The 13,677-nt window shown below is 48.0% G+C and overlaps 1 protein-coding gene across 7 annotated transcripts in view; it reads left to right on the top strand.

Annotated features, from left to right (window-relative positions):
• Positions 1–769: 769 nt before the first annotated feature.
• LOC104377197 (GON-4-like protein) overlaps positions 770–13,677 on the top strand; it is a 29,098-nt gene continuing 16,190 nt past the window's right edge. For 4 of the 7 annotated variants that reach the window (XM_086628432.1, XM_086628433.1, XM_009983937.2 and 1 more), the window contains exons 1-12: positions 2,572–2,857; positions 3,509–3,705; positions 5,111–5,185; positions 5,538–5,588; positions 5,989–6,039; positions 6,836–6,931; positions 7,167–7,271; positions 8,118–8,288; positions 9,018–9,210; positions 9,942–10,043; positions 10,691–10,731; positions 11,030–11,133. In XM_086628432.1, coding sequence (XP_086484558.1) covers positions 2,596–2,857; positions 3,509–3,705; positions 5,111–5,185; positions 5,538–5,588; positions 5,989–6,039; positions 6,836–6,931; positions 7,167–7,271; positions 8,118–8,288; positions 9,018–9,210; positions 9,942–10,043; positions 10,691–10,731; positions 11,030–11,133 — 1,448 coding nt within the window. In that variant the 5' untranslated portion in view covers positions 2,572–2,595. Of the gene's footprint in view, positions 799–2,571; positions 2,858–3,508; positions 3,706–5,110; positions 5,186–5,537; positions 5,589–5,988; positions 6,040–6,835; positions 6,932–7,166; positions 7,272–8,117; positions 8,289–8,683; positions 8,716–9,017; positions 9,211–9,941; positions 10,044–10,690; positions 10,732–11,029; positions 11,134–13,677 lie in introns of those variants that run through there. The other 3 variants (XM_086628435.1, XM_086628431.1, XM_086628436.1) reach the window with 3 other exon arrangements.

Here is a 13,677-nt window from a genome sequence, read left to right as displayed (position 1 = left end):
GTGTGCGTGGGCTCGCGGGGCCGGTGACCCCGCTCCCGCCGCGAGGGGACGGCGCCGGGGGCCGATGGGCTCCGCCGGGGAGTGGCGGGGAGCGCGGGCGGCAGTACCGGGCGGGCCCTCCCTTCCCCTCCCCCCACGGGAAGACCCTCCGCGGCGGCGGCGGGGGCCGCAGTCAGGCGGCGGGCGCGGCGTCCGCCGGCGTCGCCCAGCAAAGATGGCGGCGGCCGCGCTCGCCGCCCCCGCCGGCCCGCGGCGTCACGGCGGGGCTGCCGGCCCGCACGCGGCCAACATGGCGGCGGCTCCCCCCGCGCCCGGCCGACATGGCGGCTGCGCGGCGGGCGGCGCTTCCGCTTCCTGCGGAGCGGGCGGGCCGGGGCGGCGGGGCCTGCGCGCGGGCGGCGGGGCGCCGCGCCAGCCGCTTTCCTGTCTTGCAGGTGGGCGCCGGGATGTCGCTGTCGCTGAAGATGCTGCCCTGCAAAAAGAGGAGAGCGGCGGCGGCGGCGGGGCCGCAGAGCCCGCGGCAGGACGGCGAGCTGCGCGGCGCCGGCGGCTCCTCCTCGGCGGGCGCTGCCGATGGCGGCTCCGCCGCCAAAGCCGCGCCGGCGGCCCGAGCCGGCGGGTCTCCCGCCTGCGGCCCGGGCGCGGGGAGGGCGCCCGGGGAGGCCGCGCTGCGGGGCGGGAAGCGGCCCCCCGCCGGCGCGGCCCCGGGCTGCGCTCGGGAAGCGCCGGGGGCGAAGGACGGCCGCGCCGCCGCCGCGCTCCCCGAGGGCCTCCGGAGCCCCGACGCGGCGGCGGAAGGTAAGCGCGCACCGCCCGGCACGGCGGTTCTGCGGCCCGGGGGCGCCGCCGGGGCCGGGGCCGCCGGAGCGCTCGTTCCCGCCGTGCGGCTTTCCCTGCGAAGCCCCGCGGGTCAGCAGTTTGCAAAGTTCGGCGGATTTTCTCCCTGAAAACGCTGGAAAACTAGCGGAGAACTTCAGCCGCCTGCCTGCAGCGCTGCTGAACGTTTCGCGCTTCAGAAGCTGCTTTCATTCCAAATTTCCAACCTAAAGCCCCCAGTTCACGAACTGGTGGCGTTTTCCCTGTCTCGCCGCTGTGTTTCATCTTTGCTGGGTTGTGGCAGCGCTCGCTCCTCGCAGTGCCTTTCACAGACGGGCTTCCCGGGTTTGGCGGCGCACGGTGTGTTCCTCAGCCGGTCTCCAGACCGGTCTGTAAACCCAGGCTCGGTTTGGAACAGTCACCTGGCGGTTTGGAAAGCCAAACGTTCGGCTAGTGAGTTGTGAGGCTGGCAGAAGAGCAAGCTGCTGCTTCCAGAGTTTTTGGTCCACGTTTGCTTTCCTTCTCAGGAGATAATTCCTTCAAGCATTTGGAAAAGTGTCCCAGAGAGGCACTTGTGTGGGGCTGTCCTGTGGTCCGTTACAAGAGCCGATCGGAGCAGAACTTGTGTTGCTGTCACGAATTCCTCGTGGAACGTAGATGCTTTGGAAGTTTGTGTCAAAAGCCCGGGTGAAGTTTGCTGGCTCTGGGGTTTGCTCAGTGAACGTGTGCGCTCGTGGGGAGATGAGAGATCCTCACAATGAAAGTGATGCTCCTTTGTGTCCGGTCGTCGTTATGTCTGATGAAATACGTGGTATTCCCTCTTTCCCCAAATTGCCCGTCCTGTTGTTTTTTTCTTCCCTGGCGTACAGCTGTCTCTGAGCTCAATGAGATGGGAGAATTGATCTGGAAAAAAAACCCTCTGTGTGTATGGGAAGCGTGGGGGTGCTGGTGTTTTTTCCTCTCCATCTGGATCAACCCCCTGGTCTAACCACACAAATAGTTGTGCCAGCCCAGAGCAGCCACCACTGCGGTGTCGGGAGCTGGTTTTATTGGGTGACAACGTGTTTTCACACTGGCTTAAGGTGTTGATGAAACTTCTGGCTACAGCTGGATTGTAACAATCACTGTAAGCCCATCTGGCTACAGGCTGTGGCCAGAAGGCACAGTGCTGCCTCGTGTCCTTGCGGAAAGTGTTGTCTCTGGTTCCTGTGCTGCTGGGATTAGCTCGCTGCTTTGGCTGAAAGCTGAGTTTGCGTCGGGAGGAAGAGGAGTGGAACAGGGATCAGTTGACAGTTGTTTTCTGGGACGGTGCGGAACAGGAGCAGGAAGGGTGCGTAGCCACCCGTCTGCAGGAGCGTGGTTTTCCATTGTCCAAGGAGCCTGAAGCTGCGTGCCCAGGCTGCAGGCAGCTGTGCTGTTCCAGCTGTGGATGGTCTGCCTGGGCGAAGGAGCGCCTGCCCGTAGCTGTTGATTTCTGTTGTTGCAGTTGCATTTATACAACAGGGAGTACAACCATGTTTCAAACAAATCATTGTTTTTTGGCGATTGGATCATTTGACAGGGACGCTTTTGAGCGTAGCCGTGCAAAACGGACGGTGGAGGGAGCAAGACTGAAACAGCTGGAGGTGGGGAGCACTGGATTTGTTTCCAGCAGGATGGGACTGCTGCCGCAGTGCTCAGTGTACCTGGATCACTTTCAGAGCTGCGTTAGACTCGTGCAGTTGATTTAACACATCTGAATGGGTCACAATATGCTTTTGTAACTGCAGCTGTGTCCGTATGGCATATCTGACTACAATTTGGTGTATACTGGTTACAGGGAAAACGCTGAAGCTGTGTACAGAGGTGGAAGTGAATTTGCAGCGAGATCCGTATCTGACTGAAAACCAGTCTGCAGTGCAGGAGTCTCCAGTGAGAAGTTCTTTGCAGCTGGCTGTTAGAAATCCGGCCGTGATGAAGCCACTGAAGAACACCAGAGCTGGTGAGTGGCCCCAGCAGACTGATGAGGAGAATGAGGATTTGGGACTGTTTATTCCATTGGGTAAGCTTTGTGCAAGGAACAGTCCTGTGACTTGATGCACTAGGCGCAGAGCTCTGGAGTTGCGTACGCCACGGCAGAGGCTGTTTACGTACAACGTTTTTTGAAGTTTTCATCCCATGCTCTGCCATTCAGTGACTAAAGGGACTACAGGTGTCCAAGCGAAACCTGCTGGATCTGATCTCTCCAAGTCTCGGTTACTACAAACTGCTTTCCTTCAGAGGAAGTTATGATTTCCCTGAGTCAGCAAAACTGTGCCACTTGGCAAACACTTCAGCTCCTGGAAACTGCGATCTGCTCTTGCTGTGTGGTGCCTGGAGTATCACAGCTGTTTGAGTCGTGAGGGCGTGCTTAGAACAGTAGTTCTGTAAAATCAGTGTCAAATACAGGTGGCAAATACATAACCTTTATTTGTTTGCTTGACTAATGTGGCTCCCTCAGGTCCTGCAGAATTTGATTCCGTTATTCAAAAGACTGTTTCTGGTTCTTATGGCTGTTTCCATTTGCGTGATCCCCTTACCAGCTGTTGGAAAGCTGCTGCCGCTTCAGTACTTGCTGAATTCTAGTTTGGTTTTTTTTTCCCAAACTCATACTGTCACATGTACTGGATGTGAAATATCTGAATTTTTAGATTCCATTTCTATTCATTTTCAGAGGAGCAAGATGGAGAGGATACTGAGAGAAGGAAGAGGAGGAGGAAGGCAACCAAACGGAAAAGAGAAGGGAAGAGTCAAGAAGAGGAGGGATCTTTGTCTTGTGACATCAAGCTAGATGACACCCTTGATCGCACCTTGGAAGATGGAGCTAAACAACATAACCTGACAGTTGTCAACGTGCGAAACATCCTGCATGTGAGTGTGGTGGGACAGTGACAGGGAACGGAGAAGTACCCAGGTTTTTCAGAAAGTGCGGTCCAGGTTTGAGTGTAGCACCAATGGTAGCGCTCGGTGTTGTGAGCAAGGAGCTTGGTAGGCAGCCACGTCCTCATCTCTCCGATAAAAGGCTGTAAAGAGAGAACGGTGTGGTGTACGTGTAAGCTACCTGGACCTGGCTTCGTTGGTGGGTATCGATCCCTGACTTCCATTTGTTTACAATGGCGACCGGGTCTGTTTCACTGTACCGTGATACCAGGAGCAGGAGTAGTTGAACTAAAATGCTTCTGGTTCCGGGTGAGGAGACGTAGGCTGTGGACTCGGTGTTACTTGTTCTGAGTGAAGCGTTTCGTGATAAAGCCCTGATGGAATTCTGGTGGTGCTGAGAGAACTGCATTACTCGTAGTTAACGACCCCAGCCAGCATTTTAGTCCATCATGCAGCTTCCAGTTGCAAAGGAACTGCAAGAAGAATCTGTGCTGTCACAACTGCGTAGTGAAACTCCTAATTGTACACCTGTAGTAGGTGTAGATTTCACTTAATCCCATGAGCAGGGTCTGGAGACCAATAGTTTGTGTTTTCCTACAGGATCAAAAATTGTGCTTTTTTTTTTTCTCCTGTCTGCAGCTAATGTTGTTCTAATCCGGATGTTCTCATGTATTTTCCCTTTTTGCCATCTCTGTGGCAGACAAACTGGAGACTGCCACGATTCTTTCAGGCAGGTTCACCAGCTGATTTTGTGCGAGTTCCATGAATTAGTGCCTTTCTCCATCACGTGGCACCGTGGACGGGCTGCAGATATCTCTGTCACCTACTTTCCCTGGAACCTTATGGCAGCATTCAGAAAATGTAGTCAGGATACTGAGTCTCCTCTGCCTTTTCCTATTTCTTTTAAATACAATGTTTTGTGCAATGATGTAGCACAATGTTTCAAAGACTAGATTAGGACATACTTGGTTTAGAGAATTAGACCCTGGCTGTTGTGGAAGCCTGTGAGTGCTTAAGGATTTAAGTTTTCTGTTGCAGCTTCATAGCAGCATTTCCCCTGTGGTTGGGATCAGCACCTTTTACTGAATAGGTGATATGAGGGAAGGGGAGCTGGTGTGGGCTTTTGTTTTGGCTATTTTCTTTCCTTCTGCTGGAAACTTATTCCATGGAGCATTCACAGAGAATGTAGTGCAAATGTTTTTATTGCTGCTGGGCTTTATATTTTCTTGTCCAATCACTGAACGATCTCTTTTTTATTATAGTATAGTTACAAAGTATTTTGTACACTGAGTATTTCTCCCTCATATTTTCAACTAGTTTATTTTAATGTTTTAACCTGAAGTCTTTTTTTTAAACAAACAGAACGTAAAGGATACTTTTTTGTGTGTTCCTATAGGAAGTGATCACAAATGAGCATGTGGTTGCCATGATGAAAGCAGCCATCAGTGAGACAGAAGATATACCTTTGTTTGTAAGTAAGAAGCTTTTTCAGTTTGGTTTTTCAGTTGTTCCAAATGCACGATACCTTCACCAGTCTGACTTCTTGGTCCATGATGTGGTGTGGAGAGAAGGTAGAGTAGATAGTACCATAATTCATGTTTCATTGCCAGATTTGCCACCTGGATGAAGTGAGTAGTGTCTGTGTGACTGTAAATTATGAAACAGAGTTACGAGGGGTTATTTTCGATGTCTCTGTGATCACGTCTAAAAGGTGATAACTTTTAAAAAAGAGAAAAGCCTTGTAGTAAGGAGTTGCTGAGAAGAAGTTTGCAGTTAAAGAAAACAGCTGAATACATTACCGTTGTCTTGTTTTAAACTCTCAGGAGCCCAAAATGACTCGTTCCAAACTGAAGGAAGTCGTGGAGAAAGGAGTGGTAAGTACATCACCTGCTTTTGCTGTGGCACCCTCCCCCTACCCGAATGGCTTTGGTGGTTGGGTCTCCTGAAACAAGTGTAAAGAAGTGTGCTTTTACGTGATTTATTCTTAAAAGATAAGTTAAAACAATGTAAAAAATGCTCATCAATGATTTCTGATGAGCAGAATAGAACCAGGGCAGAGTTAGAAAGTGCAGGGAAATGGTGGCATCCCTTACCCTGAGGTTGTGGCCCGCGGGGACGCGGGCGGTTCAGCGAGCCGGTGTTTGGGTCTGTTGTGACTTGGCCGCTGTGGAGAGCGAGGCCTCAAGCTCCAGTACTCGTTTGATTTAATAGCTTGTCTAAGCTGTGCAACACTGGGCTTTTCAGAGACACATAAAGTGTTTTTGCTGTCTTCAGGTGATTCCAACATGGAATATTTCTCCAATTAAGAAGGCAAATGAGGTGAAGGTAAGTGAACTGCTGGGAAATCAGAGACCCTACTAGAGGCACCCTGCTGAGCAAGGAATCTTTTGGGAGGATGGAGCAGACTCGTGTGTACCATGGTGGGAGTACTGGTGACCAGGAGCATTGCAAACAGGGTATGCAAGGCAGGACAAGGCAGTTCACAGCAGCAGGTGCACAGAGGGGCCAAAGGAGCTGCCTCCAGGGGAAGACAGAACAGGATGAGGTGATGACATGCCGTAGGGATGTCTTTTCTGCTGAATGGTCCAGCTTCCCATGTTGGTGCTGCAACAGCCCCTACCTGGATGGAACTCTGGATAGTGAATGCTACTGCCCAGGCCTCATGCTGCGAGGTGCTCCTCCCTGGGACTGTTTTATGCACTGTAGGACTGCCTGGAGGTATGGCCTGCATCCCCTTTTTTTTTTTTTTTTTGTTCCCTGACCTCTGCCTGCTCCAAAAGAATTGTTCCCGAGGTGTAGGCGGGATTCAGCAGCGTAGCAGCAGTGAATGGCCATTCAAGTACTAGAAGCGTGTCTAGATGGCGTCTGCCCATGCAGTGTTCCCATCATATAAATGCTAAATCATTTGTGCCTGTTCTTGCACGTTTTCAAACCACTTACTTTGCTTTACCAATCTTCCTTTAGCAATTTGTTTGGTTTCTTCAGCCTTTTTCAGTAGTCTCCCTTTTGAGCTTAAGGGGATTTTCTCAGTTAGAAATTTTTGATCTGATAGTGCACCAGTAGAGTACAACTCCTTGTCTTGCCTGTAAAAACTCGTCACCTTTCTTCTGTTCTGTTGCAGCCGCCTCAGTTTGTCGACATTCCTCTTGAGGAAGATGATTCGTCTGATGAAGAATACCAGCCTGACGATGAGGATGAAGATGAGACTGCAGAAGAGGTAAATGCAACTTGTACAAAGATCCGTTCTGTTCCGCTTGGAGTTGTCCGCTTGTTTGAGGCAGTAGAGTGCTTGCTTTATTTTAACACGTGTCTAGTTGTCCTGGACCTTCTAGTAATCTTTCTGCAATGCTATAGTACTCACTTGGCTAAAAAAGACGTTATAATGTTAGCTGAAGTAGCGTTTGGTTGTGGCGTGATTGTTTGATTTGCATTCTGCATCTTTTGCACTGTAGAGCTTACTGGAAAGTGATGTAGAGAGCACTGCTTCTTCTCCTCGGGGAGCAAAACGATCCCGGACAAGGCGGTCATCTGATGAAGAGGGAGGAGCACTCTGCGAGGTAAACCTGCACGAGAGTTTTTGCTTTCTTTAGAGACAACTTTCAGTCGAGTTTCGTTCATAAATTATTAATGCAAAAGCAAAAATACATATTATTGCTTAAAGTTGTGGTGACGTTACAGGTGCTGTGTTGCTTTAGGGTCCCACTGCAGTGGCTCCTGTGTAAGCAGGGAAGTGCAACCATTGCAGAAAGAGCTTAGTCTAAAGGAAACATGAGTATGTTAAAAAGGAGAAAAAAAAAAAAAAAAGCAATGGAAACAATCGTCTCTTCCTCAGATAATGATTATTTTTCTCATTGTTACTGAGAGGAGTGCGGGAGAACTGCTTTCGATGCTTGGCTTAGGAGGCAAAAGTGCTTTTGTTAGAGGCATGAAGGTATTTATGGCGACTGTAAGCACTGTCAAATCAGTGGAACGAGGATGTGCAGCGTGGTGAGACCTGAGTATCAGCAGACAAGAATGAGAAAGTGACTGTGAGAACTGAGCCCTGATACTGGGATTGGAGAAAGAGCAGTATTTTGATATTTCCATGTTCTACTCACCATGGGTTTGTTTTTGGGAGGGTTGGGAGTGTGCCACAATTACTAGCGTTCGGATTTATCAGCTCTAGTAATGTTGAGGCTGGTACTCACACCTTCCCGATGCCTCTCTTCCTGCAAATCTTCTGAATAGCAAATTTGTTTGTACTTTCAATGTGGGTGTAATGTGGAGAATCCATTTCCTTCTGTGAAGCATTTCTCTCATTTCTGTTGTGCTAGACTCTGATCAAGCAGAAAGAGAGACTTATTCTGTCCTTGGAAATGTATGTTCTAAATAAAACCTTTTAACACAAAGGCCTTTTTAATTAGATGGAGAAGGTTGCTACGCCTGTCGTTAGACATATTAGTGCCGAAGTAGTTCCCATGGGACCTCCACCGCCTCCTAAACCAAAGCAAAACAAAGACAGCACGTTCATGGAGAAGCTGCATGCAGTGGATGAAGAATTGGCTTCAAGCCCAGTCTGCATGGATTCCTACCAGGTACTGGTTTTGGGGATGCTGCAACAGTGTGGTTTTAGCTGGGGGAAAATCTGTTAGGAAGGAGGTAGCTTCCTGGTGTTCTCTGCTGTTGCTTTTACTGCATTCTACTCTCCTTTTGTAGCTTTAGCAAGTTGAGTCTCCGTAGTGTGTAGGACACTAGTGCTGTGAGAGAAGAGAGACAGCTGTTCGGGAAGTGGTGTTAGTGGCACATGCTTTCAGTTTCTTGTATCGTAACTACTCTGTTTATGTTCTTGCCCTTGTCTTGCCTGTTAAATGTGACCCTTACGTAACAGATGAAAATAGTTTTCCTTTTGAAAGATATCCTGCCAGCTTGGTTGTGTTTTGCAGGTGCTGTTGGTTGTAAAGAGAGCCCCTGTTCCATACTAATAATGAGAAAAATCCTACTGGTCTGTGTTACTGTGTAAGGGTGAGGAGTCGTGATTAATCTCAGCTAGTGAAGAGGTCAGACAAAAACATCCGTGAAAGCGCTGAACATTGCAAGTGAGGATTGCTTCTGTGGGAGCAGATGAGGGTTCAGCACGAGAGACACGAGCAGCAATGGACTCACACACAGTGACATTCAATAGCCAGAGTCACGGAGGTTTCGTGTTCTACCAAAGTAAATGGTTCTTTGTGCAGGAATCTGGTGTTTTTGGGGCTGGACTGAAAACGCTGCTGCCGGAGAAACTGAGAAAAGCAGAGACATTGTGCTTTTCCTTCACCTTTCAGCCTCTGGAAGACAGCCTCATTGCCTTCCGAACCCGCTCCAAGCGGCCGCTGAAGGATGTTCCTCTTGGTCAGCTGGAGGCCGAGCTCCGAGCCCCAGATATCACCCCTGACATGTACGACCCCAACACTGCGGACGATGAAGAATGGAAGAGGTGGCTCGGGGGCCTCATGAATGACGACGTGGAGAACGAAGGTATGTGACACATTGTGGTGGTGGTGGTGTTCGCTGGAATTGGGGGCTACATCGAAAGCCTGGAGCTTTTTCTTTCTGTTTATACATTATGTTCTTGGCTGCAACCATTATTTTGTTCAGTAATATACAAGTGTTTTGCGTGCTGTCAGCTTTCTTCATCTTCTCCAGGGACATTCCTGAGGTTTCTTTTTTAAACTTCAGGTGTCCCACTTGTAAATATTTACTAGCCAGCACGTGCAGTGACTGGCAACCACAAACAATAGCTATGTGTTTCAGCCCGTAATCCATGGTGCTGTGTCATGGAGCTGAGTGTGTCATGCTCCTTGTTAGGGCCATGACTTGTCTTGGTAGGAACAACTGTTTTGTTGTACCAGAAGAAACAAGCTTTGGGGCTTGACTCCCTTTTGTCCTGGATTCACTGGTTGCTTACAGTTGTGCAAATTGAGTATAAAACATGAATTGAAATAATACTACTTCACCCCTAAATTTAGCTGAAGCTCAGAGAATAAATGCAGCTTTTCTGAATGGAAATGGCTGCAAGTAGGGATGCTAGATGCTCAGTTCGGAAAGAGAACGGGCTCGATATCACTTCCCTAAAAACAGAGTTCATTTCAAGCAGTGATCCCAGCCCTCGCTGTGCCAGGTTGAGCAGTAAACAAAGTGCTGCTGCTCCTGGCAGCTGGTTGGTCTCGGGACATGGTAATGACATTTTGAAACATGCTGCTTGTTAGATGAAGCCGATGATGATGATGACCCTGAGTACAACTTCCTGGAAGATCTGGATGAACCAGATACAGAAGACTTCAGAAATGATCGTGCTGTGAGAATTACCAGTAAGTCCTTTGGGAATCCCACCTCCTTTCTTGTTAGGATTAGTAATTCATTTTGAAAAGTGAGTGTTCTGTTGCACGGTTAGGCTGATTAAAAAAAAATCTGCATATTGACCCAAAGAGCTTTTCTGTGCAAATCTGGCTCTCTGTGGGTACATGGCAGGCTCTGGCCAGAGCTGCTGTGCTGCCAGGTGCGACGTTACTCCACAGCAAAGCCTGCAGAGTAACACTTAATGGGATAGTACAGGCTTTCGTGAAGCTTCAGCCAATTCGGAATTCAATGCTTGCCTTAGGACTCGAGCATTAATACGTTTTCTTTGAGTCCTTACAACCTTTGAGTTAGTTTTAGAAACATACCACTTTTCATATTCTCTATAGAGCACGTTTGGTTTAGGTCTTATTACAGGTTAACATAACTTTAAATCTGAAAATGAGGGGTTTTATGTGATGTTTTTGAATCAAAACAGTCTCAGCTGAAGTTTTCTGGGGCCCAGCATTTAAAAGGGATATTGTCCTTCTTGGTCCTCTCTTTGCAAGACAAGGATTTCCCTTTGCAAGAGAGATTCCTGAAATGACTTGATATTACAACGGGATTGTTAAGTGTTTCTTAGAAAAGGAATTTTCATACTTCTTTTTAATTTTACTTGCAGAAAAGGAAGTGAATGAACTGATGGAGGAGCTGTTTGAGACAGTAAGTGATAAACTGGGAATAGAACTGAAAAATAGACCTTTCTCAGGTCTGACATGAAATCCCTAAAGCCATAAAGGGGTGGTCTCTGAAAGGTGCTTAGTGCTGACTACGTGCAGAGGGTCCTACCATAAAAGTGTCATTTTTAGCCTTGGCAGGGGATGTGTGTAGCGACTTCCTTGAGTCCTGCAGAGACGAATGTCTGTGCTGAGGATCACCGTGAGCTGTACGAGCTAAAGACAGTTGGTAAATGTGCTGCTTGAGCTTTCTGTCCTGACTGGTGCTACACGTTTGCTCTCAGTTTCAGGATGAGATGGGTTTCTCAAACATGGAAGATGAAGGTCCAGAAGATGAAGATAACGTTACAGAGTCACGGCCAAATTTTAATACACCACAGGCACTTAGGTAGGATCATTTGCTTATGAAAAGAATAGTAACAGCTCTGTTATGATAAAAAGTCTGTAGTCACCTGCAGCTGTGCTGTGCCATTGACCAAAGAGATCATGCCTTTTCGGCACAGGCCACTGGTTTGCAAGCTCTGAACCGTTTTTGTTTATGAGATTGAACACTTCACTTGGCCTTTTTTCTGTCTGCCACTTCTGGCTTTACTGATTGTGATGCATCTGAAGAAGATAATTACACAATGAAAGTGCAACTGTTCAGAAAGAGACAGCAAGAATGCCTGCGCTGAAGGATTGGTGCTGGCCCTTCTGTATCATAGCTGAAAACAGCCGAGGTCTTTCGGAATGGTGATCTATTCCAACAAGCCAGCATATCTAGTGGAGGGTTCTGTACCTGCTTCTTTAATCTCCGTGCTATATATACGGTCCCTGTGTATTTAAATTGTGTTTATTTCTCAAGTCCATCCACATAGGAGGGCCACGAAGATGATAAGAGGGCTGGAGCACCTTTCCTATGAGGACAGGCTGAAAGAGTTGGGGCTGTTCAGCCTGGAGAAGAGGAGGCTCCGGGGTGACCTCAGAGCGGTCTTCCAGTACCTCAAGGGGGCCTACAAGAAAGATGGGGAGAGGCTGTTCAGGAGGGCCAGTTGTAATAGGACAAGGGGTAATGGTTTTAAAATAGAGGGAGGTAGATTCAGGTTGGATATTAGGAAAAAATTTTTTACTGTGAGAGTTGTAGAACACTGGAACAGGTTGCCCAGAGAGGTGGTGGATGCTCCATCCCTGGAGACGTTCAAGGCCAGGTTGGATGGGGCCCTGAGCAACCTGATCTAGTTGGAGATGTCCCTGTTCCTTGCAGGGGGGTAGGACTAGATGACCTTTGAAGGTCCCTTCCAGCCCTAACCATTCTATGATTCTATATCCTCCCTTTACAAGACTGATTCTTCTGAAAAGGTTGCTTCACTACCTGCTAAATCACTCACTCCAGCTGTTTAACAGTAGTTAGTGGAGCAGGATGTTGCATGACTGGTGATGATGCTTCAAAGCAATGGGCAGAGAAACGGTGGGTACCGAGGTGTTGCTGCATGTGTGATCAAAGCTGTGCAGGACCTGTGCAAAGGAGGTCTCAACCTCAAAGTGATAGCTGCTCTAGCTCTCTTCGTTCTGGTGCTTTACACTCTGATGGGGGCTGTAGTGTTCTGAAATAATTTCGGAAAAATAATAGTTCTCTTGCCTGATTTTTAATTTTGTTTTTAATTTTTTTTATTGTCAAGGGGAGGGGTAAGGTTTGCTTACTGCCCTTACATTTTTTTGATGACAAAAAACCGCTCGAGGAGCTGATTTGACCAGTGTATCTCTTAAGTAAACAGCTTGGATGCAGTGGTGGCCTTTTCTAAGGAAAAAGACTGCAGAAGAGAGCTGAGGCCTGGATCAGAAACAACTATAAAGTCTGGAAATTGGCTTTTGATGAGTTTTGGTATGGGTTTTACTTGAAACAGTGCCTCGAAGAGGAAAGGGTCTAAAGTGTTTCTTTGTAGGTAATAACAGTGCTCTGTCGAGCCGGTTACAGAGGTGGCCAGCGGTGAGCTGCTCAGGGTGTGGGTGACGTCTCCTTGTTTTTGGGGCAGATCAGCTCAAGGCCAAGCTGTGTCTGTTTGGGAAAGGAGCTAAAACGAAGGCTGGAGTTCCTCGATACTCTCGCTGGGATGAGCAGTACCAGAGGGGAGTGCAGCAATTCTGAAACCAGCTACAGACTGAGATGCGTTCTCGTGTTATTTGCATGCATTTGTCTTTGGTAGTGGCTAGTTGTATTCATTTTTCTTTGGTGGGCAATTCTCCCAATTGTTTCTTCCCCAATGTTGTCTGTATACAGGATTTTTAAAGTCGTTTTGTGGCAAAATATCCATTTGCTAGGTTTATTGTAGGTTTTACCTTACATTAGAAGCATCGTGGAGCAACTTTACTTACCACTGACTTCAGGCCTGGTGCAGAAGTGAAGCTGATAACTAGCAGAAATCAGAATATTAACCAATATAGCTAAAATAAATAAAAATATATCATAAAGCAGGGGATAGTTGAAGCTGTTTTTGAAAGGATGGTAATATGTACATCCTCTTTTCTGCTACAGGAGTAGCTCTTACTATAGTGTCAGCAGATGTCTAGTAGAGTACTCTGCATAAAGCTGGGTAATACCTAAATTTTGATTTTATTTTAAAGTAACAGCATTTGAGTCAGAGTGTGATCTTTCCGGAGACCCTCATGGTAAAATGCTGCCTGTAATACCTTGGGCTCAGACCTCACCTGGAGTTCCAAGTTCAATAGAATTGGTTCTAATGTATTCTGGATTATTTTAGATCCTGACTGCTGTGGAGAGTATCTGAGCACTTGAGTGGAGCATGCATGGGATATGATTGGGAATGGTGGACAAGACTGTTAACTGTCCTTGGAATGAACAGTTGAAGCATTGCATCCCAGAACTGCAGCAGTGCTGTGGGCGGAATAACAGATTTCTGTATAAGCCAACTGTACAAATAACTCTGTTTTTTGA

Source organism: Tauraco erythrolophus, chromosome 30 (assembly GCF_009769465.1).
Source record: "Tauraco erythrolophus isolate bTauEry1 chromosome 30, bTauEry1.pri, whole genome shotgun sequence".
Taxonomy (NCBI): Eukaryota; Metazoa; Chordata; class Aves; order Musophagiformes; family Musophagidae; genus Tauraco; species Tauraco erythrolophus.
Note: the sequence above shows the minus strand (reverse complement) of the source record. Positions and strands in the feature narration are given on the sequence as shown.